The sequence below is a fragment of the Microdochium trichocladiopsis genome (genome assembly GCF_020744255.1).
Source record: "Microdochium trichocladiopsis strain MPI-CAGE-CH-0230 chromosome Unknown B0I36scaffold_8, whole genome shotgun sequence".
Classification (NCBI taxonomy): Eukaryota; Fungi; Ascomycota; class Sordariomycetes; order Xylariales; family Microdochiaceae; genus Microdochium; species Microdochium trichocladiopsis.
In genome coordinates, this window is record NW_025763551.1 from 2,710,448 (window position 1) to 2,737,786 (window position 27,339).

Below are 27,339 nucleotides of genomic sequence, written 5' to 3' on the forward strand. Positions count from 1 at the left end.
GTGCCCGGCATCGCATCGCTTTGCTGTCCCAATGGACTCAACTGACGATTCCCAAGCTACACAACAAGGTTGGTCATTGCCTTCGCCCGTGTGCGCGTTTCCTTGACCGACACCTGCTAATTCTGACCCGTGCAGCTACCCAAAATGCCCTGGACCCGCGACGATTTGGCAAGCAGAACTCTGGCTTCACCGACGAGGACATCTCCGACATAGTATGCCTGCTTTATCCGAATAGCGAGAACGCCAGCCGCGAAGTCCTGCGCTTCGCCAATTCCTCCGAATACAGCCGCCACACCGTAGGACGCTACACTGCCGACGCGATCGACTCCGACCTCTACCTCGAGGATGATGCGCAGGATTTCGGTAGGACCCGCGGGCTGGGCGACCATGCCATCGTGCTCCGGCTCTCAGCTGCCGTCAAGGATCCTCGCATGGGCTTCGCCTTTGGTCGGAATCCCGGCCGCTGCGACATCTGCTTCGCGAATGATCCGGGCAAGCGCGTTAGCAACGTCCACTTCCGCATCTACGTCAACCAGCACGGGAGCGTGATGCTCGAGGATCAGTCCACCAATGGCACCGTCGTCGACAACAAGCTCCTGCGCAAGCCAGACCCGAAGCGCCAGTCTTCAGCGTACAAGCGGATCCTCGAGAGCGGCTCGCAGATCAAAATCATCATGGTGAATACAGATAGTGACCTGATGTTTCTTGTGAGAATACCACGCCGCGACGGCGACACTGAGGCAGCATACCTGCGGAACCTGAATGCGTACCTGCGACGGGTCAAGGGAATCAGTGAGGAAGATCCCAATCGGACTATTGGTCCTGGGCCAAGCGGTCATGTAAGCTTTGTCCCTGATGCTACCCACACGCGTTGCTGCCTACAATCCCTGGCTCTGTGACTCACATCTCTCTCGTCCTCGCAGGTCAATCTGTTCCCCCCACCATTCAATAGAGCCAAGACAAAAGAGATTGAGCATACACCGGCAGAAACAATGCCGCATATCCCTCGAGAATGGAGGGGAGGCGAGAAATATGCGCGTGTGGGAGTTGTTGGCAAAGGCGCCTTTGCCACAGTCTACAAGGTCACATCGAAATACGACGGATCCCCGTATGCTGCAAAAGAGCTTGACAAGCGGAAATTCATGAAGAATGGCGTTCTTGATCAAAAGGTGGAAAACGAGATGAAAATCATGCAAGCGGTGCAGCACGTGAGTACAGTATACCCCTGTGAGACTGGAAACGGATCTTGCTTACAATCTCATAGCCACACATTGTCCAGTACATTGAGCACTTTGACTGGGAGGCGCACCAGATGATCATCATAATGGAGTATGTGGCAGGCGGAGATTTGGGCAAGCTCATCCTGGACAACGGGTCTGTCGTCGAGAATGCCGGCAAGATCCTCGCCGACCAGCTAACAGACGCTCTCGGTTACCTGCACGACAACAAGATTACGCATCGCGATGTCAAGCCAGACAACATCCTTGTGCATTCGATTAGCCCACTGGAGGTGAAGCTTACCGACTTTGGATTGTCAAAGATGATTGACACGGAGCAGACATTTCTCAAGACGTTTTGCGGGACATTGTTGTACTGTGCTCCGGAGGTCTACAACGAATTCGCCTCTTATGACGACCATGGCCGGCGAACACACCGCAAAATACCGCGGGCGGAACGTGAGAGATATGATCACGCTGTAGACGTGTGGTCTCTTGGAGGAGTCCTGTTCTATGCACTCACAGGAAGCCCGCCATTTCCCGTGAAAAACGGCATTACTTACACAGAATTGCTCGACCACATCGTCAAGCACCCTCTCAACACCATACCGTTGGAGAAGGCGTCAATATCCAAGACCGGTATCCACTTTCTTTCACGAATGATCCACGTGCGGCCAGAGACTCGAGCAACTATCAGCGAGCTGCGCAACCACGCCTGGCTGACCAGCGGCACTGAGTCTTTTGACGAGATATCCGACGAGGACGAAGATCATCTATTGGGACACGGTGCCTCACAGCTGAGCTTGGACGACCGCCCTGCGCGTTACGATTCGTTGGACGGTGCCGACTCGCTCCAAGAGCCCGAACCCGACTTCTCCATGGAATACGAGTCGGAGAAAGAGAACTACACACAGAATCAAGGAGGCGGCAACCGTTTGTTTGGAGAAGTAAACAATTCTGCGCTTGGGAGCTCAGGCGCAATATCAGAGGATCGTCTGAACTTGCCGGTGTCAAAGTCAAGCTTTGACGATGGGACGGACGCCCAAGAGTCGGAAATCCTCGACAGCTTTGAGGACTCGGGAGGTCTGTCGACGCCACGGCAAAAGGGCCCGCTGTCGCGGAGCGTCTCTGCCATTGTCGAGACGTCTGCAAATGGAAACACCAGAAGTGTGCTTCTAGGGATGCCCTCTCAAAGCCTTGGCGGGGCTTCATCAATATTTGGCGACCTCAACATGGCGTCACGCGCCAATGTTTCGGGCATCAGCGAGTTCACTACGAGCAAAAGGAAGCCCGCATATGATACAAGTGATGAATTTGAGTCGTCCGGGTCATACGTCAAGCCTTCTATGAAGAGGCTCAAGTCACAAGGCGACACCGAGTCGCGGGTGAGTGACGATGACGAGCTTGCTCTCTTCGCGAGCGTCCCACCGATTGCGAAGAACGAATCTGGCAGGCAGATTGACTATCCGCTCCACAAGACAACATTCTGGGACAGCTCGAATAAGGATACCTGGCATCTTAACTACCCAGAGATGACACATTTGCAATACAACGCGTTTGAGCTCGCTGCAGAGCGAAGGAAGGAAGAGTTCGGGCCTGGTCGATCGCCTCTCTGGGAGCTGGCCATGCGGCATTTCCCGCCGACAACGCATCATGCTGAGACCGACAAGCTGGTAGTTCCCGATGCAACACGTCCTGCTTTGTTGAAGAGGGACAGCCGGACTGTTGACGAAGACTGGGACATCCCGCCCACTGCACCTGTACCTTCCCGCAGTGACGATGAGGTTTCCATACCGGATACTCTGTCCATCGACCATCCAATACCTGCGGTCGTGCAGACGCTACGCACGCCGAGGACTACAGTAGCGACGTTTCGTTCCGCCCAAGGTTCGCTCGTCCCCAACATTTCGTTCAATTTGCAAGATCCAGTCATCTCCTGGGGTCGAGAACGAAGTAACACTACGGTCTATCAACCTGCGACCGAGTCCAAGATCCCAAAGAACGCCTTCCGGATTCTGCTGTGGCGCGAAGGCTATACAGGAAGCACAAGTGACTTTCGGCCGTGGGATGCTGCCCGCTCCACGTCAAGCAGGACGATGCGTGCGTCCCCAGAACCAGACACGTTTGCGTTTTACATCTCGACCAAAGCCACGAACGGTTTGCGCATCAACAACAATCCGCTGCAGCCCAACGAGCCGAAGGAGCCGCTCGCCCCGAGCCGCTACTGGATGAAGCTGCATCATGGCGACATTATTGTGTTTTGGGGCTCAGACGATGTCACCCGACAAGCCAAGCTCAGATTCGACTGCCACTGGGGCGGTTCTTCGGCTCCCCGGCCGGCTGATGAGCCGCCAACCTGCGTTCCTGAGGCGACGGCGCGCAAGCTGGACCGGCTGTGGCCGAAGGCCCTCGAGACGCTCAACTACGACAGGATCAAAGCTGACGCGCACGCCGACCAGGACATGAGGATGCGCCACATGGCACGGGAGCAGGAACGGGGACGGCTATTCGAGCAGAAGCGCGCCGAGGCCGTCCGCATCCTGGCGCTGCGTGCGACGATGACGACGGTCATTCCGTCATCAACGACGACATCGGCTTCCGCTTCACGGCAAACATCGCCGGGGCTAGGCAGCTTTGGAGCTCAGGAAGCAATGGGCACGAGCGGGACGAATTTGAGCAGTGCGTCGACGATATCGTCCATTTGAAACGCAGTGCAGAGATACCTGGATACTTCGAGTTTGGAATTTATTGCGTCGTTGAGCGCAGCCTGTAGCACGCCGAGATGCGATTGATAGACTACTCGGACGCAGGATGAAAGAGCGTACACACACAGCCCAGGGAATCTACAGGTTGGGGAAAGCGTTGGGCAGTTAGTTGTCAGAGCGGCCACAAGAAGTAGATTAAAGAATGAATGAAATGGACTCGCTCCAACCTTTGGGAGAAGTACAACCAAAAAGGCCAATGACGCCTAAGAAGTGGTACGCTACGAACGAAAGAAGACATGAAGTGCTGGTGTGAATCGCACTGCCAACATTGCATGTTGTTTACATCGCACTTTTTGCGTTCTGCGCCTTTGCCATATTAGTTATTGTTCCTGCACATCCCCCCGGCCAGTTTCACGCCCTTCTCTCCATACAGAGTTTGTAAATCTCTCTTTTGTGAGTCCATTGTTCTTTCTGGCTCTTCTCTCTCTCTCTCTCTCTCTATCCCTATTGTCTGGATCGTTATATCCGTACTGTGGGCTATACAGCCAGCAACCTGTCAAGCAGCAGCCCAACAGTCCTGACGGTCTGCCGCCGCAAGCGCTCGTGCCCGCGGCTGCTGCGGCTACCGCGACAGAGGGAAACACTGGAAAAAGAAGAAGAAGGAGAAGAATAAATAAGAATGTGAAGAAGAAACGATAGCAAGGTGTACAGGTTACAGGTTGCGCGTGTGGTTTGGCTTTCAAAGTCATACCGTTGTGCTCAACCTTTTCGGGAGGGCCATTGTGTCAGTCAGATCTTCCTCCTCCTCCTCCTCCTCCTCCTCCCCCGCGGCTGATACTACTACTGCTGGCCTCTCGTCCCGGTTCCCCTTTTCTCTCCGCCCTCTCTCCATGTACGCGATGCTGCACGTCATTTCATTTCATGCAGTGCCGTGCAGTGCAGTGCCGCGTCGCCACCTATACACGTATGCACATACATGTCCCACCGAGTCTAGCCTTCAAGGAGGCTCGTCAAGTTGGGGGGTTGGGTAATGCTGACAGTCGTATTCTACGGGGACATAGGCTACTGAACATGCCGCCGACCTGCCATTGCCCTTCATGCCTGGTCGTAGACTAGGCACAAGAAGAAGGAGGGTATAGTATTCCCGGGATGCTGCGCATGAAAAGATGGTTTACAGATGATGGGTGAGAGATGCATGCTCTCAACCTGCATAGGACAGGCACAGCAACTTACACTACAGACCCCAACGCCCCCCCCCCTGTCCTGTCGTCTCGGCCGACGAGGTGCTTTCCGGATCGAGGCAGGGCCTCCTGCACACACGCACGCACGTCGTGGTCATCACACTCACAAGGGACCAAATCACAAACCAAGAGTCGAGGAAGGCCCTCGTCGTAGACTTTTTCCCATGTGCCGTCGCAATCCTCGGGACGACCCCGCAGCAGCGGCAAACGCGTGACTATGATTTACGCTTCCGGCCCACAGCATACCCGCTATAGTTCGTACATGCAATTGGCAAAGTTGGTATTGGCGGTGGTGGTGTTGGCGATGATGCAAGGGCCTCTCTTGTGCCAACTTTGATCCTCCCCTCGATCTTCCCCACACGATTAGCAGCCCTCAGGGGTCGAATTTCCCTAGGGCGGACGACATGTGACTACCCTCGTCGGAGGCTTGTGAAAGTCCAGGAAAACACCTTGCTTGGTTCTAACAAGTTGTTAAAGTTCAGGCGATCTCTGATCAACCCTGGTCGTCCTCCCCTGCATCCAACATGCGTGTCATGCCTCCCTGGGCTCAGCCGCTCCGGTCGACTTGCCCCATCAGAGCTCAGTTGGTGTTGAACTGGGAAGCCGCCCTCTGCGCGCAGAACCCTGTTTGCAAAATGGGTGTCGGACAAATATGAGAGCGTCGTCGTAAAGATCGTGAAATGGTTTTGTTGTCGAATGAGTCCGTGGCTCGTTATCTGTGTCATAAATCGAGAAGCTGGTCAGAGTGCTGAGGACCGGGCATCGTGTACAGGTCAAATGTCTCCGTGTAGAGCTCGTTGTTGCTTAAAGTGGCTTGGACGTGTGGGTTGTGCTCGAGAGCATTAGCCCACTGGTGCCACCTTGTGCCTGGCATGGGATCAAGCCACATCGTCCGGTCGCGGAATAGCCGCGACAGGCGGATTGCAAACGGCGCGAAGTGTATGTCGACAAGGCACATGTCAGTCCCCAGAAAGTAGGGCCCCTGTGAAAGCCATGCAGTCAGTGACATGGCACTTCATATCGAGCAATTCTATGAGGCAAAGCTACGCACCCTCTCGTCCGCAGCTTGAACAAGCGCAGTGATCTCTGCCTGGAGCCGCTCGGTGCGTTCAAACTGCTTCGTGGAGTCGTACGCTCGAGCCAGAGCGTAGAAGCCGGGCACAATCTTGACATTGATCTGGACTGTTGAGTCAGTACTATATTCTAGGCCTGTTAGAGGCTAGCCGTCTCGCCACAAACATGATCGATCCAGAGCCGGCAGTTGGCTTTCAGCCTGGCATCCGTCGGGAGGAGGGGCACTCCGCTGTGCCTGTCTTCAAGCTGTCCATTTGTTGGTCAGCTTCTCGCACCCACGTGGTTCAAGCAAGACACTACTCACATATTCCAGAATCACAGAGCTCTCGCCGCTGGCCCAGTCTCCTTCACGGATCGCAGGCACCAGACCCCGAGGGTTGGCCTCGAGCAATTGCGTGGGCTTCCTGTACGGATCCGTCTCGCAATACTGATAGGCCATGCCCTTGGCTTCCAATGCTATCCACACTCTTTGTGAAAAGGGACTAATAACGCCCCATCAGCCTTGCCCGAGTCACTTCGAGGGAGCGTCGACGTCTTACCAGAAGCAGGCTGCGTAGAGCTTCAGATCGTGCTCCTTGTTGTGTTTCTTGATCGTCTGCACGGCCTGCCCGGAGGGCCTTCGCTGAAACGGCTTCTGCGCCTTCCTGGCTTCCTTTTCCTGGGTCGTCAGATACCGCTGCACTGTCGACTTTTTGATCTGGTCGCTCTTGTCGAGCGAATGCTTGTGAGGACCAGCAACCCCGTCGCCCTTGCCATTTCCGCCGTTTCCATTCACCCGCTGTATCGTCCAGAACTTCTCGCCGTCCATGCCTGGTTGACCACCGGCAAGGCCATCTGCGACAAAAGTGTGCTGCTCGTCGTGGTCCGACTGAATCGTGGCACCAGGGAAGTACTCGGTGATCTTGATCTTGACATCACACAAGTCTCGCTCGCGCGCGTTCCGCTTTCGTTTCTTCTTGGCGGGGTCGTCGGATTTTGGAGTTCCCGGCGGCCGACCTTTCATGCGGCAGTCCCAATAGTGTGAGATGAATGGCTTGCGTTTGTACCGCTGGGTTGACCGGTGGGAGTACACGTTGTCTATATGGGGGAAGTAGGTCTCGAATTGCTCGTTGGTCAAGATGATTGTATCGTCCACATTGAATAGCCTCTCACGCCAGGCATCTAGATCCGGAGGGTCAAGTACAATCCTGCTCACAAGCTGGCCGTGTGGTCTCGCTTCGATCGCGTCTGTGCTGGAGTGCCCCATCAGACTCCCTGGATGGAGGGGTGACTTGAAGAGGTCATCGTCCTGGTGAAGCTGGGTGGCCTGGATGGTGGGAGTGCTGATGGTGTGGGGACCAAGAACAGAAGGCAAGAACGGTGCCATGGTTTGAGGAGCCGGGTGTGGCGACGGCGTCAATGGCGAGGGTGCCACATGATGCTGAGCGTGAGCGACATGCTGGTGGTGCGGAGAGCCGGAGAGGTTGCCATGAACCTGGTGCTGATGGGCATTGATGTGGATCTGAGTTAACTGCGAGGCTTGGTCGCGCTCATAGTCTCGGCACGGCTTGACTTGTGAGTATGCGCCATCGCGGCCCAGCGACAAGCTCGCAGAGGTGTCGAGGCGCTGCAAGTCGGGCAGGTGAGGATCAAAAGCGGGAGACGAAGGGACGGCGTGCAGAGGCTCGGTAAAGTCTGGTAGCCCGTAAACATTTGGTCTGTGGCCCTGTTGGTGGTGGTGCTGAGAGTGCCGGCGCTGCTGCTGCTGCTGCTGCTGCTGTCTAGCCAGACGCTGCTGAGTAAGAAGGTGGTGCCCAGGAGCTGTGTCTCGCAGGTGCGAGTAGTGTTGCAGGCTGGGCTCAGCAGGGGCGGCCGTGAACGGCGGGGCAGCTGCTGCCGCCGGGTCCATGCCCGGCGCCGGAGCCGTCGAGGGGAGCCGGGCCAGGTGCGGCGCTGTCCGGGGTGGGGCCGTGGTCCGGAACGGGTCTGTTTCGCTAAGGCCACTCCGCTGGATCGAATAGCATGGTGTGATGACTGTGGCAGTCATAGGCTGGACGGTAGGGCGCGCAGTCAGGAGGCCCCCTCGTGGATTGTGACTGAGCACCGTGTTAGTCCCGAATCGCTGGCTTTTGTTCATCTGCGGTCCTGGCAAAAGTGAAGTCGCTGTTCTCTCGAGAGCCGCAAGAAGCAGACAAGGATCTCCGAAACAACGTTTACAATCGCCTGCTTTGCCCGAGACACTCGTCATTTAGGCCTCAAACGCTACAGCAGAACCCTTCCTTCGAGATTTGGCGCGGCCTGTCGGGCGAGATACATCCAGCAGTTCTTTTGCCTGCTGGCCTTCCGCGAAGATACGACGGTCGTGCATGGCAGTCATCTCCTCAGTATTGCACTGGTGAATGCGAGAGACTTTGAGCTTCTCGAGTGACAAGGTGTCGTCCATCTTCGCCCAGCCCTTGGTCTGTTCAAGGTGGCATGCTGCATGCATCAGGGGTTCCGTCCAGTTCGGCGCCGTTGTGATCCTCATGGCGCAACGCAGTCTCTCAAAAGAACAGAACGAGTTTGAGGCAAACGTAATGTAACGAGCAAGTCAAACAAAACTTACAATGTTTGTTTGCGAGCTGGATGGTAGAAGAGGTACCCGCTCCAAGGCGATCTCTTCGCTCAAGCCGTAGTTGGTCACCAAAGGCGCGCAGAGCCATCCACAACAAAATTTAACCAGGTGGTTTGCAGCAAGTTGCCGTTCCTTGGGTTGGTTGAATCTGGCTCGGAAAGGACTTGGTTACCAGCAGTACCTTTTCTGTTGTGAAGGTAATCGCTCGGTTGATCCGGGGCCAAAGCTGCAGTTCGCCAAAGAGAGTAAGGTTTGATGACTGGGTAGAGGGTAGAGATTATAAGAGCGCTCTCTAAATGTGCACACAGAGTGCCTAAGATATTAAACTACAGGCGACCAAAAGAATTACTTGAAAAGGCACTGGGTGACAGGGAGGGGGGGACCAGGCGAAATGCTGTACAAACTGGGCACGTGGGGCGCCTGGACACCACCACATTCCCGGCCGAGTGAGGCTCTCGGGATTCCTGCTCCTTTGTAGCAACGGGGTACAGGCCTCTGCAACCCTGGGCAGGATCCCCGCCAGTGGCTGCAGCCTGTGACAAATGGACAATGGCGAAATTGCGAGTGCCTCTTGCGGAGCCAGCTTCCTGACAGATCTGGCATTCGGAAAGCAGCGTGGAGTGGAAATCCGGGGAAGCTTGCTCGCGGCCGCCCAGCTGCAGGGGGAATTACTCATGAGAATTGCTTCGACAGGCCGACTTGAGGAGAGCCATGCCCTCTACGATTAGGCCCTGCGCCGCCTCGACCTCCGAGGCGTTGCGTTGCGTCTTACACAACGTCGTCTTGAATGGTCCAGCGACCCCTGGCGCCACCATCCCAACCCTGGCCAACAGCCCCGGCCGACCTCGGTGCCGAGGTAACGGTGGGGACCGTGCGACCCGCCTGCGCCCGCATCCACGAAAGCTGGGGGAGGGGCCTCGTGTGCCTGCACATGCTCGTGCATGCAGGCAAGCATCCAGGCAGGCAGGCGGGTCAGGCTAGGACCATCAAGATCGGGGTCAGCTCGCCCCTCGGGCGTGCCATGTGAATGACGCTGTGCCCGGTGCCACACCTTGTCCTCCCGGACTGACCTTCCCGAAACCTGCTTAGCCCTACGAGCATCTCATATGCCTCAAATGCACATGCCAGCGCGAGGGAAGCTCGCCTGTTGTATGCAGGGGGTCCTCGGCTGGTGCAGTCGTGTCAGATACGTGCCTGCCGAAACGGCAATGTTCATGGCATCTCGTTCGCAACGCTGCTGACAGCATCAGGGCAAGTGACCCCTCTCTTCTCTCCACGGTGTCTGCCCTGTCAATGCCGGGCTTCAATTCCCACATCTGCTTCTGGCGGAAATTGTCCGAATGCAACTAGTTCGGAGCCAATGACTGCCATGCGTCGATGCTCTGCTTCAATGCTCTGGACGCATGTGACCTCATGGTCCAGTGTCCCACCCGAAGTCCATCGAGTCGATAGGACCGCCGTTGTTCATCAGACTTCGAAGCACGCCCTCAGCAACTGGCGTTACGCCGGTCTGACCTCCCATCGGATCCCAATCGCTTGCAATGGTGTAGTCGACTGTTGTTGAAGTCCCGATTGCGTGAAAAGGCTGATCAGACGAAACTCCGCCACCCTCGCCAGGCGCGTGAAACCCGTTGCTCATTGCCTGCTGCAAGAATCTGGTTGCAGCTGCCTCCATTTCCGCTAAGCTATTTTCGTTTGTGGTGCTTGGACTTGCGTCATACGAGTCTCTGCTCCCGGCATCCCTACTGGCATTTCGGCGAACGTCCGAGGTACCACTAGAGTTCGGAGTCGGTCGGTTCGATGACCCATCTGGATTCGTCGTCATGGAAATCGAGCTGTTGTCGCCTCCAGGTTGTTCTAGTAACACATTTCCCGAGCCTGGACCAAAGGCCGAAGGTGGCATGCCGAGGTTGCCTCCATTTCCCCCAGCACTCTCCTCCCCTGGAGGAAAAGACTGCTCGCCTCGTGTGAACCGGCCCCAGACTTGCGTGTGCACGGATTGCGAGGGACCTGGTTCAGGTTCAACCAGGTCAGGAGTCTCGACGGGGTTTCCTCCGTCTTCTGCGATTTTCAAAAATTGGCACTCATTGGTATGCTTGAAGGTGCCGCCCTCAGCACGCCCCTTGACGTTTTCGGGATTCGTGCGGAGCCTCATTTCCTTGTACACAGCCTGTTTCATGTTAGCCATATGACCAGAGCGAATATCAGGCTACACTCCGCTCTGGTGATGTGTGCGCGATTGGAAAAGGTACGACTTACGCTTTCTTCGCTTCGTGGGAAAGCAGACTTCAGCTTCGGGATCTTCAATCCTAACGCCTCAAGATCAACGTCAAGTTGAACCAGAAATGACTCTGTCAACGGGTTCTTGCGCTTCAGGGCATTCATTGCTGCCAGTAAGAACCGCAGCGAATCAGCGGTTTGACTGTCCTCGGGCCGACTCTTGAGATACTGGACGAAGACGCGAGCCGACACATAGAGACAAAAGGATATGAAGGGATTCATCTGATAGATGTTGCTCATGGTCAGCTGTCATAGACTTGGCGTGGATCAAATTGCAAGGCGTTGACTTACTGCAGACAAATCCATGTGAGACACCATCCTCATTATACTGGCAATCTCATTGGCCGCGGTAATGCACCGAACTTTGCTTTCAGCACTGACAGCCGCTGGGAGCCTATTCTTATCCGCTTTGAAGATTGCCGCCTGGTGCAGGCATATTGTCGATGTGTGGATGTTCATGTTTGTGAACACAATATTGGGGTTGCCTAGTCCAGCTGGGAGTTTGAGATTTGAAGGCAAGCACAATGAGGTATTCAGCAAAATGTTGTCAAGATTTCGGTGCCGCTTCCAAAACTCTCCATTCAAATCGTGATCTTTTTCGTCGGTATCCGGGCGATGAAGGTGGACGAGGTTTCGGCCAAACAGACAGGCCATTAGGACAATGCCTCCGAAGGGGGAAAGCTTAGTCGCCCCTGTCGGATTCATACAATCTGTAAGAGGCTGCGTCTGCTCCGGCCGACTCATTTCGAAAGCCTCCTCGGAAGAAGGCAGATTGGATCGAATGTCTCGCTCGTCAATGCTCATGGGCCATCCAGTGCCAATGCTAGCATAGCGATCGTTACAGAACGCCATCCAGAATGTGCGTCGTCTCTCTTCTCTCTCTGTCCAGTCGCGAGGCGGCGCGAGACACTCCTTGACCTCAAGGCCTGCACCATCCAAGCGATGGAGACCGGTCCTACAGAGTTGTTAGCAAACAAGTCCTTGCCTGCCTCTTCAATCCGCACCTACATTTGACACAACCGTATAGCTTGACCAGTGCTTTGCCAAGCTCGAGGGAAGTACATCATTTTGAACTCGTAGGAGCTGAGTAAAATGTGTGTCTGAGCGTGTGCGACCGAGATCATGTGCTCTCCGTATCCTTTCATGAAGTCCATCTCAACGTACTTCCGAGCTCGCTGGTAGAAGAGATCCTTGTGACCTTGGTACTTGTCCATGACAGAAGAGGCCAAGGTCCACATAGCGTAACGTAGGCACACGGGGGGGCGCTGGTTGGGACTCCTTTTCCGCGGATAAGCGGCGTGGATTAGCGGCATGGAGCGGGCTCAGTACGAGTTGAGAAACACTTACAAGTTCATCGCTGCCAGATACCGGTATTTGTGTATCATTGGCATAGAGGGATGTATCTTCTCGAAATACACTTGATGACTAGACGGGAAGGCATTAGCATAGGGCAGAATACAGGGTCGGAGTTTGGCAAACACACAGCTCGTCGATGGTCTCTTGCGGTGGTAGAGGCTCGTCCAGACCCAATCCGATCATCTCCCACGTGAAGTTGTTTCCCATGCCGTTCAAATCCATGCCCATGCTGGCGGCGAAATTGAAGTCGTCCGCTGCGGCATTTTGGGCAGGATCTTGGCTGAAGTGCCAGTCTCCAGAAACTCCTGCCTGGTCGGAATGACTGTTTGGAGGGTTGATGCTGGGGAAGGCTGTTGCGGATGTGTTTGCTTGTGCCGGAGTCTGGTCGAAAGCGACCCGGGGCCGATTAGTTCTGTCTGAGCCGGCGTTTGCCGGTGGCGTCTCCTGGCCCTTGGTCGACAAAAGCTGCTCTACTTGCTCTGAAACCCAAAGACACGTTAGCCATACGTGAAGACCAGAGCTGGGCCGTGTTGGTACTCGATCACTGTACTCACTCAATCGTTCCTCCAGGGCCTTCACATAGCCCCTCTTCGGACCGCTTTTCCTGCGTACTTCATCATAGGCGCACTGATGGCCAAGTCTAGTACAGGTACTACAGCTCGGTCGCACACCGTCGCATCTGAGCTTTCTTTTGCGACAAATCATACAAGCCAGTCGCTTTGGCTTTGGTACATTTGCATTCCCGTGGGCGTCCTCGCCAGCTTTCGTATTGCTTCCGGCGACAGGACTGTCGTCCCCGGCCTGAGAGCCCGAGTCTTCTGGCGACAAATCGATAACTTCGATATCGTTGGGAGACATGGCGGATGTTTACTATCAGTCAGTCGTTATATGGTAATTATAGGCAAGTCGTGTCCAGAGTCGTTCAGAGGAGGCGGCGTCCCGCCCCCGACGGGTTTGTTGGAACAATATTTGTCGTCAAAGGACCAGCCACGACGTTGGTAAGAAGCCTGGGTACAATAGCGGCGTTGGTGCAATAGCGGCGTTAGTTCATTCGATTCTCGATTCTAGGATGGCGGCCTTGGGTGCGGCAATCGAACGGCGCAGACGTCGACTTCCCGAGGTGTTGCACTGCAGGCTCGAAAAGCTCGGCTGACCTGGCGAGAGAAGGTGCACGTTCGTGAGGTCGCTATCGCAGGAGTCTGTTGCAGGCAAAGCTCGAGAGGGACATTGTGTCAGGCAGGCGTGATGACTGTCTCGGGATCTGGAGCCTTCGGAGGAGAGCGCAGGTGGAGGACAGCACAAGTTGCGCAAGGGGGTTGCCTGTCAGCGGGTTGGTCGCTAAAGCTAATGAGGTGCCAGTGTTGGCACTTCATATCAGAGTCCAGGGTGCAGCTTCCGGGTGGGGCAGGACGGCAGGATCGCCCAAATCATATTCGTCAGGCAAGCCTGACCACTGGGGTTCCGGCACGGAGGCCGGGGCATTAGTGCTGCCAGCCCCCAGGCGAACAGCTGCGGAATGTGCCCTCTTACAGGGCTGATTCTGGAGCGGTCGTTGTTGCTTAATAATAGGCCAGACAGTCGAGACTTGGTCACCCACCGCGGCTTCAACAAAAGTCAGAGTCAGAGAACAATGATGCCTTGTCTTTGATGTCGATCACGAGCCCGAGACCTGCTTCCTCTCGACCCTACGGAGCAGGATCTTTGTGCTTGCCTGGCTAGCCTAGACTGCATGAATCACCATCTCCCCCGTTGTGGTGCACGCCCGTCCTGGTTCTTATTGGGGGCCGTTGACGCCACGTCGCCTTTGATCACAACCTTCGTAGAGGTTTACTTCTGATGAGCCAGCGTGCTGGGGCTGTGCAGATAAAGGACGCTGCCCAGTCGCAACGGTCTTACGTACGGATGATGGCTGCCTGTCTTCGTGTGTGCTTATGTAAGGACCTAGGTACTCAAAGGGGTCCAGCTGTAACAGCTCCTACTGTAGCTCTGGTCTCATCACACACATTTTCCTGGAAGCACATACAATATTTGATTCCTCGGCTTCCTCTGGAGTACCCTCTGACAATCTAAGATGACACAAGTTCAACGTTGTATGCGGTCCTCGACGCAGACTTATACTCGGCGAAAGGACATTGTGCTGCATCACGTCCTATGTACTTGCCCCAAGGGTGAAGTGCCCGAACCCGCCCACTCAAAGGACCCCTGAAGCATTGCATGTTCATTCGGCCGGGGTGGGTAGCCCTTGCTCACTAGGACCAACCACAGCATGCTGAGGGCTCAGCTCGGACATGATTCATCCGAGATGTTCGTAGTATCTGAGCACCAGACTCGAACAGAAGCCGCGACTCGAGTGAACCTACCACACGCGTCTTTGCGGACGCTCGCTCAAGCAGCTGGGAAACTTTTCGGAACCAAGCTAATGGTCGTGATAATCTGAGCCTTGGTATGGCACTGTGAGTGCGGGCATGCCTCCCTATTTGCTGCCCGCACTTGCTCCAATGATCCGAAGGCTGCCCATATCAGTGTACGCCAAGGCATAGCGGTTTGGCGCCCAGGCCACCGTTGGTGACGGCGATGCCGTCTTGTAGGTGCAAAGGTGCTCGCCAGTCTCTGATAAGCTGATTTCGAGACCGTTCCCTAAGGCCCATGAGTATTAGTTACGAATCGACTGAGCTCGGACCAACAACGAAAGAACATACCCTCGTCGCTCCCACCCACAAGGAACAAACCATCCCAAGAAAAGCCTTCATCCCAAGAGTTAGCAGAGCTGTCAGTCAAAGTGTTGTCATGAGGTTGCGCACTTATGCTCCGTATTGGACCAACCATCTTCGTGATCGTGCGATGACAATTCCACTCGGTTGTATCCCATAACGATATCAGGGAATCTGTACCACCTGTGGCGAGGAATCGGTTGTACGGATGCAGTTCAGCGACTGTGCATGAAGATGTGTGGCCTCGCAGCATGAACTCCGCCTCCGGCCCTTCCTTGTAGTCAAACTGGTAGGCAGGCTCGAAGCCCGGGAATGACAATATCCTCGTCTTGCCATCTCCTGTAGCCGCGAATATCCTCTGGCCACTCCAGCAGAATGCTATATTGTTGGTTGGCACTGATTGAGGGTGTTCTGACACCGGTGTATTCTGTGACGGGGAGAGCACGAAAAGCTTGTCTTCCTACACAGACTGGTCAGTGACAAAGAGGTCCGCGCTGAATCTGAAGATCCGGCATTTACCTTATTTCCCACTACTACATGCTCGCCGTTTGGAGCCCATGCCAGCGTAAACGTCTCGCCCAGGCCCTTGATCTCGTTCAGGACAGCCTTGGTCTTTACGTCCCAGAATCTGACCGTTCCATCGGCGCTTACGCTGCATAACTCGAGCTCCTTGACAGGATTGAAGGCGACCTTCTCGATTGGAGTTGTGTGTCCCTTCAAATCCGTGCTTTGTCGCACATTGGGCTTGTCAACGTTCCCTGAAAGGCTTTAGCTGAAGGCGTCGGAGTTGACTGTGAGAACAATGCAGACTTACAGACTCTGAGTGTCTTGTCAGAACAACCAGTCGCAATCCATGTTCCCAATGGGTTCCAAGCAAGCGTTCGGATGCTGCGGAGGCAACGTGTGTCAATACTTAATTGCGGCATAGAGGCAAGTGCAAGGCTCGCAAGAGGAGACCATGGTTGATTTCAGGCGATAAGTAAAGAGCCCTTAGACTCTCGGCGCAAGAATGATCAGGAGATACTTACTTGTTTGGGATCTTCCTGGCAGCAGGATCGTCGTAAACGGTTGGCTTGAGGCCAGGAAACTGGGCCTTTATCCGCTCGGGCGCCACAGACATGCGCGCCTGCAGACGAGCCATGACTTTCCACAGGTGAGTTGAGGAGCGCGCTGTTCGCTTTTTGAGTAATGTACGTAGCCAAGGTGGCTCGCTGGCTCGTCAGCTGTGTTGAACGTCAAGCCACAGGCAACCAATCGTCTTTAACAAGGATTCTCGTTCTTTCTCAGCTTGCAGAATTGGTGCATCGGCACGTCAAAGCGTGGAGCAGGACTTTACTCTCGGGCGGCCCTGAAATATTGAGAAGAAGCCAAGCCGATGTACAATCCCGCCCTTCAGAGCGGTGTAAGCCAGTATGGTTGGTGTCGTGCTTGCCGTTGACGCGCATTCAGGAGCCTATCAAAGGAGACAATGTCGGTGGTTGTGGTCGGAGTGGGGGTGGCCTGGCGTTGTGTCTGTGGAGTCGAGTCGTCCCAGGAGGCCGTGACGTGCAACTGCCCTGGCGGCCCTGCATTTGGAGCTCGGCCTCGTGGAGCTCCTCACCCGCTCCTGAGTTCCTGGCTCGCTCTCCAGCACAATCCAAGTCACGACTCCCGAGCACCCGTGACCCCCTCGCTGCACACCCAATCGATGCAATGAGCTGAACATCGTCGCGTGCGGCAAAAGAGCGACCGACCGCGCATGAAAGGTCCTTGTGGACCACGGTCACGTCGTCATGTACTGGCCCGTTGGGACGCCCAGGATCTATGTTACGGCAACAACGGCAGCCACCGCCAACAACCCCGGCGCTTTGACTGCCCACGATGGCCTCGACGAGCAATCCGATGTTGAAGCGAACCAGAGAGATCGCGAGCGGAACACAAGCATATCTTCGACGGCAGCACCCCAGGAATCCGGCCATGCGGAGCTGCCCACGCCGATCACTCCAGGACCGAGGACCCCTTTCACCCCGGGCATCAAGTCGGTTGAACACGATGGGTATCTGGGTTCGGAGTTCGGCGGTTCGCACCAGGACCTCGCAGCCTACAGTCACGGGCTAGCCCACCCATCTGAGCCATTGCTGGCTCTGAGGGTCTCCCGCAGTGGTACTCTTTTCGCCGTCATTACAGCGACCAGTATCGCTGTCTGGCAAACAAAGGTAGTCATCCGAGAACGGCGCATGATCCCTAGACATGTAACTGATTGCTGTGTGCGTTGTCTTAGCCTACGGTCGTCCAAGCAATCGTCATTCGATCACAGCCATCGCTCAAAGCATATGGCACCAATGTCGACCTTCTTCTGAGACCTGACTCGGCTATTCTTGTTGTCCAGACAAGCCTCGGCTATCTCATCACATACTCAATAGCCACAGATCCCGACTCTCGTCTGTATAAGCCTCACTTCTCGGACCACACAAACATCCAGCGGCGGAGACAAAGTCATTTCGGCGCGGCAGGAAACACGGCCCCTGACCAGATCCTGTTAGGCCCCGGCGAGGGTCCTGGTGTCAAGGATATCAGTATTCGCTTCAAACGAGTCATCAAGGTCGATGCTGGCATAGAATGCGTCCTTGCGCTCGATGAGGAGCTGATTGTGGCCACCCACAAGCCCGCTGCCATACAATGTATTCGATGGTCACCAGACAGCACAGGTAACCAGACCAGTACTGAGCTTGTGAGCAAGATGGAATGGTTGGATGAGAAGAAGCGTCTCACCATCAAAGAAATGACCCATGATCGACCGATGAACCTATCCACGTGGGTTACGAGCGATGGCAAGGCATATGCTGTGCAGCGAATCGCAAAAAGTGCCGAGACTGACCCCAAGAAACTGTTCAAGGGGCATTGCATCCATACGCCGCGGACTGAAAATGACCGAGCTGTTACAGCTGTCATCAATGCGCGTTTCTCCCTGATCGCTGTAGGCTGTGCCGATGGCAATATTCATGTGTACTCAGTCCGCGATTATTCAGGCAACGTCCCGCATTCTCACAAACACGAGATCCAGGTCTCGACCAATGCTTCTGGCCCAATAACAACCTTGATCTACTCGCCTGACGGCTATTGCCTATTTGCCGGATACAGCAAGGGGTGGGCAACTTGGAGCGTGTTTGGCAAAGCTGCGAGCCAAAGCTTTGGTGCCGATCCTACAATTACAACGTCTAACAAGGAAGAATGGCTAGCTGGCGTTACCGATGCTTCTTGGATTGGCGGTTCCTGCGAACTCCTTCTGCTTGGCAGCCAGGACAGTGCGATATGGTCCCTCGAGATGGCTCGAAGCGCTGTCACCGGCTGCTATTGTCCGCCCAACCTTTTTCGGACAGTCCTGCAGAGCTCCACGAGTGTCATGATCTACAGAGGCTATGACCTTCCCGATCTGACCAGCATCTCTGCGGAGCCTTTCCTCTGGCATACCGCGCGGGTCCCGTCAAATTATCTACTGAATCAGTGGCCGATCAAGTGTACCGTCGTCTCGGCTGACGGCCGATACGTGGCCGTGGCCGGAAGACGAGGCCTGGCGCACTACAGCATCAACAGCGGAAGGTGGAAAACATTCAGCAACGAGATCGCCGAAAACGAGTTTCAAGTCAGGGGAGGTATGTGCTGGTATCAGCATATATTAGTCGCAGCCGTAGAAGCCAATCGCTCATACGAGCTGCGTCTGTACTCCCGCGAGGCCAACCTGGACAGCTCGACGGTGATGTTCACACACGAAATGCCTGCTCCTATCGTATTGATCACCCCGTCGGGCGAGGATTCGCTACTGGTCTATACGTACGACAACCTCTTGTACCACTTCATCCTCGCACCTGTCAACGGCACGGTTCGTCCTATCCAGGTTGGCCAGATCGCCTTCCACGGTATTGTGAGGTCTCCGGCTCGTGTAAGGGGACTCAGCTGGATCCTTCCTGAAAGCCAGATGGTAAATGGCGACCCTTCACAAGATGTAACCTTTGCCTCCGTTCTCTTCCTGGTGGACGGAAAGCTCGTACTTCTCCAGCCATCAGTCAACAACGATGGCCAGCTCAAGTATGATATGCGTGTCGTATCCCACTCTGTCGAGTACTACACGAGTCTGAAGGATCAATCCTCTGTCAACATTCGCGCAGAGTCCAGCCACAATTACTCGTTCGAGGCAGAAGAGGGCAGCCTGCGAAATTCTCTCTGGGTTTTCGAAGGCCATGAGCTCAAGATGTGGCCAGACGTACATGATGTTCTCAGAGCTGCTTCTGACGATAGCACTAAAGACCTGCCTGCCGCCGTTCCCATGCCGCTAGATTTCTATCCTCTTTCGGTCCTTCTTGGTAAGGGCATCGTACTCGGTGTTGAGCCGGATCTAGTGCAGCGGAGAGATGTCAACTTCTCATTCTTCCGGTTCGCAATACGAGTAGGTACACATCTGCCCTTCGCTTCATTGTAAATGCTAATCGGGATAGACCCACCTGTTCGTTCCAGAATTGCTGCGCTTCCACTTGCAGAGCAACAACTCGGCAGCTGCCCTCCAGATTGCTCAGCAGTATCAAGGACTGGAATACTTTGCACACGGGCTCGAGATATTGCTGCACAAAGTGCTTGACGAGGAGGTCGACTCGTCACCGAAGCCAGAAGACGCACTGCTGCCACGAGTACTCTCTTTGCTATCCTCGTTCAGGCAGTACCATGATATCGTTGTGCAGTGCACGCGGAAGACCGAGGTCCGGTCCTGGAGAACGCTGTTTGCATATCTGCCACCACCGCAGGAGCTATTTGAGGAATCTCTGCTACGTGGTACGCTGAAGACGGCGGGAGGTTACCTCTTGATTCTCCACACGTTTGAAGAGTTGGAAGCAGCCTCGGAGCAGTCAGTACGGCTATTCGCACGTGCGATCAGGGAGGAGAACTGGGAATTGTGCAAAGAGCTGGCTCGCTTCTTGGCTGCAATGGACGAGACGGGTGAGACGTTGAAGGAGGCGATGGAGTTGGTCAATATGAGGGTGAAGAAGGACGCCGACGAGGTGCTGCCAGCCATGATGAGCAGGCTTGAGGTGCCATCTTATCATGCCAACGGGTCATCGAGGCGGCAGCATCATCGCCGACGACGAAACTCGGATACAGGCTCAGATGGGCAGTCTGTGACAAGCGAAGGCAGTAGCTTCGGTACTGCTAGTCCTCTGTGAGCCGTCGGATCTGGGACACGAACAGCTTAAATAGACGCAATCACGCCAACATAATTACTGATGCTAGCTACTGGGGACAGATAAGGGGAAGGACTTGCAGGCATTGCGAGATTGGGGCAGAGGACGTCCGTGTCGTGTCCTCCCCTGGTCACGTATCCAAACCACTGATTGAGCCTGAGACGATCTGGCGTCGAAACCTGATGTACCGTGAAAGTCATAAGTGGTTGGGTGATATCATACTTAGGTGTGCCTGCGATAGGGGACCCGGTGGGGGTTCTCTGCTTGCTCTGTCATATGAAGTGCTTCACTAACAGCAAACAGGCACTGGGGTGGTGCTCCCCTGTTAGGCGTAGACACTGGGGTCTGCAAGGTCAAGGTGCAGCGAGCCCCTCCAAGCAGCCCACCAACCCGACGACAATGAGGACCCTCCCGGTGCAGGCACAGCGGCACGAGTCTTTGCAGGCGGGCCTGGCGATCACCACGACCCGGAGCTGCTGCTGCATCTTTTCAACCACAACTCGGCTCGCCCACTGACGCACTCCGCAACGACGACGCGCCTCCCAGCAATACCATTGCGTACACTGCACGGCTCTGCACCTTCAAACTCCCCTCGGCGGCGACCATAGCGACGACGCCGACTCTTCTGCGCACCCACGCGCTCTCGGTGCACGCCTATCGACAGGCTCGGTCCGCATGCACCCCGCTGCCTGCCCCGACACGCAAGCCTAGAACAGACGACGATAAGGATACCTGAGGCGCCCGGCGGCCCTCTCTCTCTCTCAGTGCCCATCATGATGGACGAGTTCGCCTCGGAATCGGACAGCGACTACACGAGCTACTGGCGCGACTGGGTCAGTTTCTTCAATCCCACACCACCGTGGCTCCTGTCTGCCCGTGTGCTCTTCATCGGTGTGGGCAGAAAGGGCAGCTGGCCCTTTGCGGCTGTCTTCTGGGGCCCTCCCGTCGTCTTGCAACCGGCAGACACTGTGGCAGGAACGTTGACACGGCCAACTGACTCTACCTCGTGTTCGCAGTTCATCTCATCCCGGGGCAATGAATACTTTTGCGAGATCGACGAGGACTACTTGACAGACCGTTTCAACCTGACCGGACTTAACACGGAAGTTCAGTACTACCAGTATGCCCTCGACCTTATCACCGATGTTTTCGATCTCGACTGCGACGATGAGATGCGGGAAACAATAGAAAAGTCGGCTCGGCATCTTTACGGTCTCATCCACGCTCGTTATGTAGTAACAACACGAGGACTGGCTAAAATGGTAAGAAACGCAAATTTGGTCCGCTCAACACTCGTCACGCGGACATGGTGGCATCTCTTTCCCCAAGGCAAGACCCAGGTGTGTTAACATGGAGACACTTGTTCCAGCTTGACAAGTACAAGAAAGCAGACTTTGGCAAATGCCCGCGAGTCTTCTGTCACTCCCATCCACTCCTGCCCATGGGCCAGACCGACGTTCCCAGCCAAAAGGCCGTCAAGCTCTACTGCGTGCGGTGCGAGGATGTCTACAACCCCAAGTCAAGCCGCCACGCCGCCATCGACGGCGCGTACTTCGGCACGTCCTTCCACAACATCATGTTTCAGGTCTACCCGGCGCTTGTTCCACCCAAGAGCGCGGAGCGATACATACCGCGGGTCTACGGCTTCAAAGTGCACGCCTCAGCGGCGCTGATCCGATGGCAGAACGGCAACAGGGCGGACATGCTACGGCGGTTGCGGAAACTCGAGGTCGAGAGCGGTTTCAAGGACGACGTCGTGGAGGACGATCTGGATGAGGAAGAGGAGGAAGATGATCTCGGCGCGGACGGAGCGGAGGGCGGTGGTGATGCCATGCACGTGGTTGGATGAAAGGCACACGAGTCAAAAAGTTTGAAACATATTGGCATGGATTGGCAGACTAGCGCGAGGCTCTTGCACGTTCGACTGGCCTTCTCCAAGTCGAAGTCGAGAATGCGAGCTCGACTTCATGAGTTGACGCGGAACTCTGCGTCGGCTAGCCGTGGCCCTGGGGACGCCGTCGACAAACAACTGAGTCGAGATAACATGAACCAGCCATGAGGCAAGCCCGGCGTAAATCAGTGTCGCCTTTCTGGCTCTTCAAGATCTGAGGGGGACGTGATTGCCATAAATGCCACTCACCACAAACTCAAACTTGCACGGAATTGGCGTTTCTATAGTAATATATCCTTTTCGACCAACGCGAAATTACGATACTTGAACAGCAACCGATGCGACGAAGTCTAACTCCTGAAGCCTCCGGATATGGGTGGGCGCATCTTTCAAGACATCTCGACAACGGCTTGGGTTAAGCAGTCGCATGAGTTTCAATTTCTATGCTGATGGCAGCTTGCTGCCTTTCTTGAGTCTCAATCACCTATAATTTTATGTAATTTCCACTGTGACACGTCGTAAATAAACGACCAGGTCTTACTATCCAGCACCTTTATTCTCGCGCCTCAGCTATCAGCTAGACGGCCAACAAGAAGCCAGCCACAGAATCCGACGCCGTTTGCTCGTGTCTCTCACCGCCTGGAGAAGCAAGGATACCGCCAGAATCACAAAGAAAAACTAGCTGGATGGGTAGTCCTCTCTGGGCCTAAGAAGTCACCAAACCCAACGAGAGGGCCTTGGCAGGAGCCCAAGGAGCTCCGTATTCTTTTTTTCAACCGACCAACGTACAGCAGTGGGACGCACGACAAATAGGGTTGCCAGTCCTCAACGGCCGTGGGTCCAGACACGGCCGCAGTGACATTGCTACCATCGTCCAGCCATACAGGCCGTCGGGAGAGTAGCCTAGTCCCTATGTAGTCAAATAGCTCCCATCTGGCAAGCCGCGTCCGACGCCTGGTCGCTGCACAACCACCCTGCCTTTGTCTCCTTTGGTCTCGTAGTCTGGCTCGTGGGGATCCAACCGTTGCATGTTTGGGTCTAGTTCGGGCTTGGAAGCGTCAGTTTGTCCCCGAACGTCGTGGTTCGTTTTGGCCACGGCCGCGAGTGCATGGGCACCATCATGGGTTGACGTTCCTTAAGCAAGAGCTGACGTGGCATCAGCGGCGTTGTCGGGTAGAACAGGTCTAAGACTAGCGGGGTGCCTATTTTCGAACGCGCTCGGTATTAAATGCTGTTGCTGCGCTGGTAGTAAGAGTTGATGTAAAGATATTGCTGGTTTGAGTTGGACAATGGTAAATTTGTAAAGGTAATAAGAACGAGATACTCAATGTTCCAGCAGGCACTCTCTATTTCACGGAGATCATCAGACTTGGTATTTACAATTGTATCCAAGATATGAGGAGGTCAGAGGGCCTGACGTCCAGGCCATCATGAACTGCTTTGCAGTGGTGTCATGATAGTCGGGTGTGGTCAGGCTGATGAGCGAGCTTTCGGAACTATCTTGCTATTTAGACTGTCAGGCTATTTCATCAGGTGCTACCATTTTATTATATTTTAGCAACAATGAAGGTTCGATTTCAGGGGTCTTCGTTCTTTCCTTAATCGTACCCATATCGGGGTTTCCAGAATGTATTTATGGTGTTCTGTTCCCTAGGTACGTCAGGCTGTTCTGCTGTGAAAGTATCGTCCCTAGCTCAGGACCTCCGAGCCTTCAAACACTCGAGCTTCCCAGTGTGTCTTCCATTCATGAGCTAGGTTTTCATGGCTGTGCAACTCCGAACTTCTCATCCGTTGTGTTCCAGCGTCCTGATCTACGCTTTCGTAATTTAACACACCACGCAACTTTCACATTTAGATTTTCTGGTTTCTAGGTGCAGCCACCATTTACACTTGTATGCATACCCTTTTGCGAGAGAAGTCCTGGCGTCAATCCCCTCCCAACAAGCCCAATGACTTGAGGCATCAATTCTGTCCGTCACTGACTGATACCCAGACCGCACGGTGGCTACGGCTGTGGTATAAATCTAGATCATCGGTAATCATCTCTCCTTGTGTTTCGCCTTCGACATATGCACCGACTGTTGGTGATAACACATGCACAGCATGTACCCAAGCTAAGGCGGGCCGACTGCACCTCCAACGCTAGGTTGCCTTTGAGCCTGGCCTTGATATGACACATTCCCCATCTGGCCTCCTGGCGCTTCAGCGTGGCAAATACGACCCAGGTTGGCAATCGATGGTGTTGAATATACGATAACTAATCATCCATTTCCATTCATGCGTACAACGACATTACAATATTATTTTCTTTCCTGCAGCACACTAACTTTTCTGTCATTTCACCGGCGCTCAGTATACCCAAAAAGCAACCGCATGTGATGGTATGTGTACACTATAGGATCCAAACCTCTCCCTTAAGCCTGGCGGTACCAGTTGGCCTTGGGGTCGCCAAGGCACGTGCCCACCGTGACGGCCTGGTACCCGCGCCTCTGCAGGCCGAGCAGCATGTACTCGGTCAGGTTCTGGGCGGTCTGCTGGTGGATGTCGTGGGCGATGGCGAGGGCGTTGCTGGACGCGGGGACCTTGTTCTTGAAGAAGTTGTCAAAGTTGTTCTTTGCGTTCTGGATCAGGGCGGGCGAGGTGTTGAGGTAGTCGGCCGTGTCGAGGTCAAAGTAGGTGACGTGGTACTTGAGGGCGGCCATGTCGGCCTGGCAGCCGCTCTCGGCGGTGCAGGACGAGTAAGGAGGGCGCATGTAGGTCGGGACGAAGCCGACAATGTTGCGCAGGGCCATCTCGAGCTTCCACATCTCGTTCTTGCGCTGGGCCGAGGTGATGGCGCTCAGGTCCGCGTGCGACCAGGTGTGCGAGGCGAGCTGGTGGCCGTCGGTGTTCATGCGCCTGGGAGGGGGATATATTGTCAGCCATGCAGGAAACTTTTTGGGGGTGTCAGGCAATGGGGGGGGGGGGGGGGTGGTGGTGTGATGTCGTTGCTTACTTGATGATGGCGGGCCAGGGTGTGTTCGGGTCGTCGATCTGGCCCTTGTTGTTGTTGACGCCGGTGATGAAGAAGGTCGCCTTGGCATTGTACTTCTTGAGGACGTCGAGCATGCCGGAAGTAAAGTCACCAGGGCCGTCGTCAAAGGTCAGAGCAACCTGGCCCTTGTTGACACACGGGTAGATGCCCTCGCCGCCGACAGAAACACTGCCGAGTGTAGGGCGGGCGAGGGTCGACGTGTTGGTGCCCTTGGGGACCAGGTTGGCATCGCAGGCCGGGCCAAAGGCGAACTGGCAGTCCGGGGCCATGCAGTGCTCGTCCGAGGTTCCGCAGTAGCCCTCGATAGAGCAGCACTCGTTGGCAGCACACTTCTTGTTGCCAAAGTTGGCACCGCACCGGCCGTCAGTGCTACCGCCGCCGCCGCCGCCACCTCCTCCGCTGCCCGTTCCGCAAGTCCCGAACGCAGACTGGCAGCCCGTGCCGCAGTGGTCGGTGCTGTCGCCGCAGTATCCGTACTGGCTGCAGCACTTGTACTGGCCAGTAGGGCAGGTATAGCCCTTGTTGGCACCGGCACCGGTGTTGCCACAGGTGTTATCCGGCGAGACGCCGCCACCGCTGCCGCCACCACCGCCGGTGGAGGTTCCGCAACTACCAAACCCGGCCTGGCAGCCCGTACCGCAGTGGTCCGTCGAAGCACCACACCAGCCGTACTGAGAGCAGCAGCGGAAGTCTCCTCCGGATGGACAGGTGTATCCCTTGTTGGCTCCGGCGCCAGTGTTGCCACAGGTGTTGTCAGGAGACACGGCCCGGTTGGAGAGGAGCGGGGGCAGGGCCTTGGCAGAGACAGCTGTGAGGCTGCTCGCCAGGAACAAAGACATTAAGTTGTTGATATGCATGTTTGCTGTCGAGGTCGTTTAGCGAATGTGTTGTGCCGTGACGTGAACGAAAGTAACTCGGGGCAAGAACCCGTGGCGAGGACAGTACAGCGAGTAAGCCTGGCTGAAGAGCAGAAGGAAAAGCCAAGAAGCCATTTCGAGCTGGCCAGGAGCGAGGCCGTTCTTTTTAAACAACAAACAAGAAATGCAGCCCACCAGCTCGACCCGGGTCTTGAGGCGCGGCGGTGGCATGGCATGGCACGGCATGAAGCAACGGCGGTAGATCGGGACAGGGTCAAGGGCCCATGCTGGGCGAGGGACGTGGCTCGCCTGAGCAGGGATGGTGCAGCACCAGCAGCGTGCAAGTGTGTCTCGACAATGGACGAGCGCGCGCAGGTCTCGAAGCCCTCGAACACTGGCTTCGTCTTGGCTGGCGGCGCCGAAGGGTGGGCGGGTCCGCCTGGGGATCCATGTTCGATACAGCCGTGATATAGCTGCAACTGCGGCATTCAGCTCCTGTGCCTGTTGCGGTCAATCTCCGTCCAATTGGGACCGGGCCCGTCCTTCAATGCGTAAGAAGCAGACAAAGAAGCAGACTGCGCCTCGGGAGCTTGCAGCCGCCGAGAAGGGGAATAAGCCGCAGGTTCGGGTAAGAGCCGACAGCAAGAGGATGGAAGCCAAACGACGGCCAGAGGGTGTCACCAGTCTGCCATCTTGCTGTTCTTCAGCCGGTCTTGTACCCAAAATGACTCCAAATCCATGTCATTGCTGCTTGCTTCTTTGTCAAAGGTGGGCTGCAGGGCTGGTGCTGTGCATTTCCTCGTATGTGGAGAAGGCAGGCGTCCGCATGGGTGAGGTCCTGCACGATTTCTGGGGCAGAACATGTTGTGCCAATCGCTAGAAAAGGAAGTAGAGGGGAAGAAGAAAAAAAAGAGACTCACAAAAGGATCATGTCAGCTGAAACGATGAATCTTCTCAGGACACTCGAAAAACCCCTTACATACACTCAATGCATCTCCCAAGACTCGCAAGTCGTTCTTGTGACCATTGTCAATCCTTTTGAACACAGCATTGCACCATTTCATGCGGCTAGGTTGGCGGATCGTATGTCGACATCATACTGGCGCACTCCTGATGGAGGCTGCTCAGGTGAGCGCGGAGGTCGAGTCGAGATTGCAAGGGCCCTGACTA

At 55.3% G+C, this 27,339-nt stretch overlaps 7 protein-coding genes across 7 annotated transcripts; 3 read left to right on the forward strand and 4 right to left on the reverse strand.

Moving 5' to 3' along the window:
- Positions 1-31: 31 nt before the first annotated feature.
- Positions 32-3,922, forward strand: B0I36DRAFT_366090 (uncharacterized protein; the record flags this gene model as incomplete). The annotated part of the gene is made up of 4 exons (XM_046159240.1): positions 32-68; positions 136-839; positions 924-1,208; positions 1,265-3,922. 4 exons carry the CDS (start codon positions 32-34, stop codon positions 3,920-3,922), a joined length of 3,684 nt encoding a protein of 1,227 aa, XP_046009755.1.
- A 1,962-nt stretch (positions 3,923-5,884) lies between these two features.
- On the reverse strand, positions 5,885-7,483 carry B0I36DRAFT_247925 (uncharacterized protein; the record flags this gene model as incomplete). The annotated part of the gene is made up of 5 exons (XM_046150343.1): positions 5,885-6,145; positions 6,215-6,340; positions 6,403-6,483; positions 6,542-6,719; positions 6,777-7,483. The coding sequence occupies 5 exons, from the start codon at positions 7,481-7,483 to the stop codon at positions 5,885-5,887; spliced, it is 1,353 nt and encodes a 450-aa protein (XP_046009756.1).
- Positions 7,484-10,241: 2,758 nt separating this feature from the next.
- On the reverse strand, positions 10,242-13,324 carry B0I36DRAFT_248138 (fungal-specific transcription factor; the record flags this gene model as incomplete). Its single annotated transcript, XM_046150355.1, has 7 exons — positions 10,242-10,980; positions 11,046-11,332; positions 11,402-12,065; positions 12,119-12,388; positions 12,458-12,535; positions 12,594-12,945; positions 13,021-13,324. 7 exons carry the CDS (start codon positions 13,322-13,324, stop codon positions 10,242-10,244), a joined length of 2,694 nt encoding a protein of 897 aa, XP_046009757.1.
- A 1,615-nt stretch (positions 13,325-14,939) lies between these two features.
- Positions 14,940-16,318, reverse strand: B0I36DRAFT_376266 (WD domain-containing protein; the record flags this gene model as incomplete). The annotated part of the gene is made up of 6 exons (XM_046160438.1): positions 14,940-15,103; positions 15,166-15,210; positions 15,268-15,637; positions 15,697-15,935; positions 15,992-16,065; positions 16,206-16,318. 6 exons carry the CDS (start codon positions 16,316-16,318, stop codon positions 14,940-14,942), a joined length of 1,005 nt encoding a protein of 334 aa, XP_046009758.1.
- Positions 16,319-16,949: 631 nt separating this feature from the next.
- Positions 16,950-20,369, forward strand: B0I36DRAFT_249052 (RIC1-domain-containing protein; the record flags this gene model as incomplete). The annotated part of the gene is made up of 3 exons (XM_046150440.1): positions 16,950-17,372; positions 17,438-19,600; positions 19,650-20,369. The coding sequence occupies 3 exons, from the start codon at positions 16,950-16,952 to the stop codon at positions 20,367-20,369; spliced, it is 3,306 nt and encodes a 1,101-aa protein (XP_046009759.1).
- A 791-nt stretch (positions 20,370-21,160) lies between these two features.
- On the forward strand, positions 21,161-23,413 carry B0I36DRAFT_415091 (casein kinase II, regulatory subunit; the record flags this gene model as incomplete). The annotated part of the gene is made up of 4 exons (XM_046162030.1): positions 21,161-21,220; positions 21,404-21,649; positions 21,757-22,227; positions 23,070-23,413. 4 exons carry the CDS (start codon positions 21,161-21,163, stop codon positions 23,178-23,180), a joined length of 888 nt encoding a protein of 295 aa, XP_046009760.1. The 3' UTR covers positions 23,181-23,413.
- A 1,288-nt stretch (positions 23,414-24,701) lies between these two features.
- Positions 24,702-26,082, reverse strand: B0I36DRAFT_203806 (uncharacterized protein; the record flags this gene model as incomplete). The annotated part of the gene is made up of 2 exons (XM_046148805.1): positions 24,702-25,176; positions 25,274-26,082. Coding segments are annotated over 2 exons (1,284 nt in total), but the record flags the coding sequence as incomplete, so codon positions are not given.
- Positions 26,083-27,339: the final 1,257 nt, after the last annotated feature.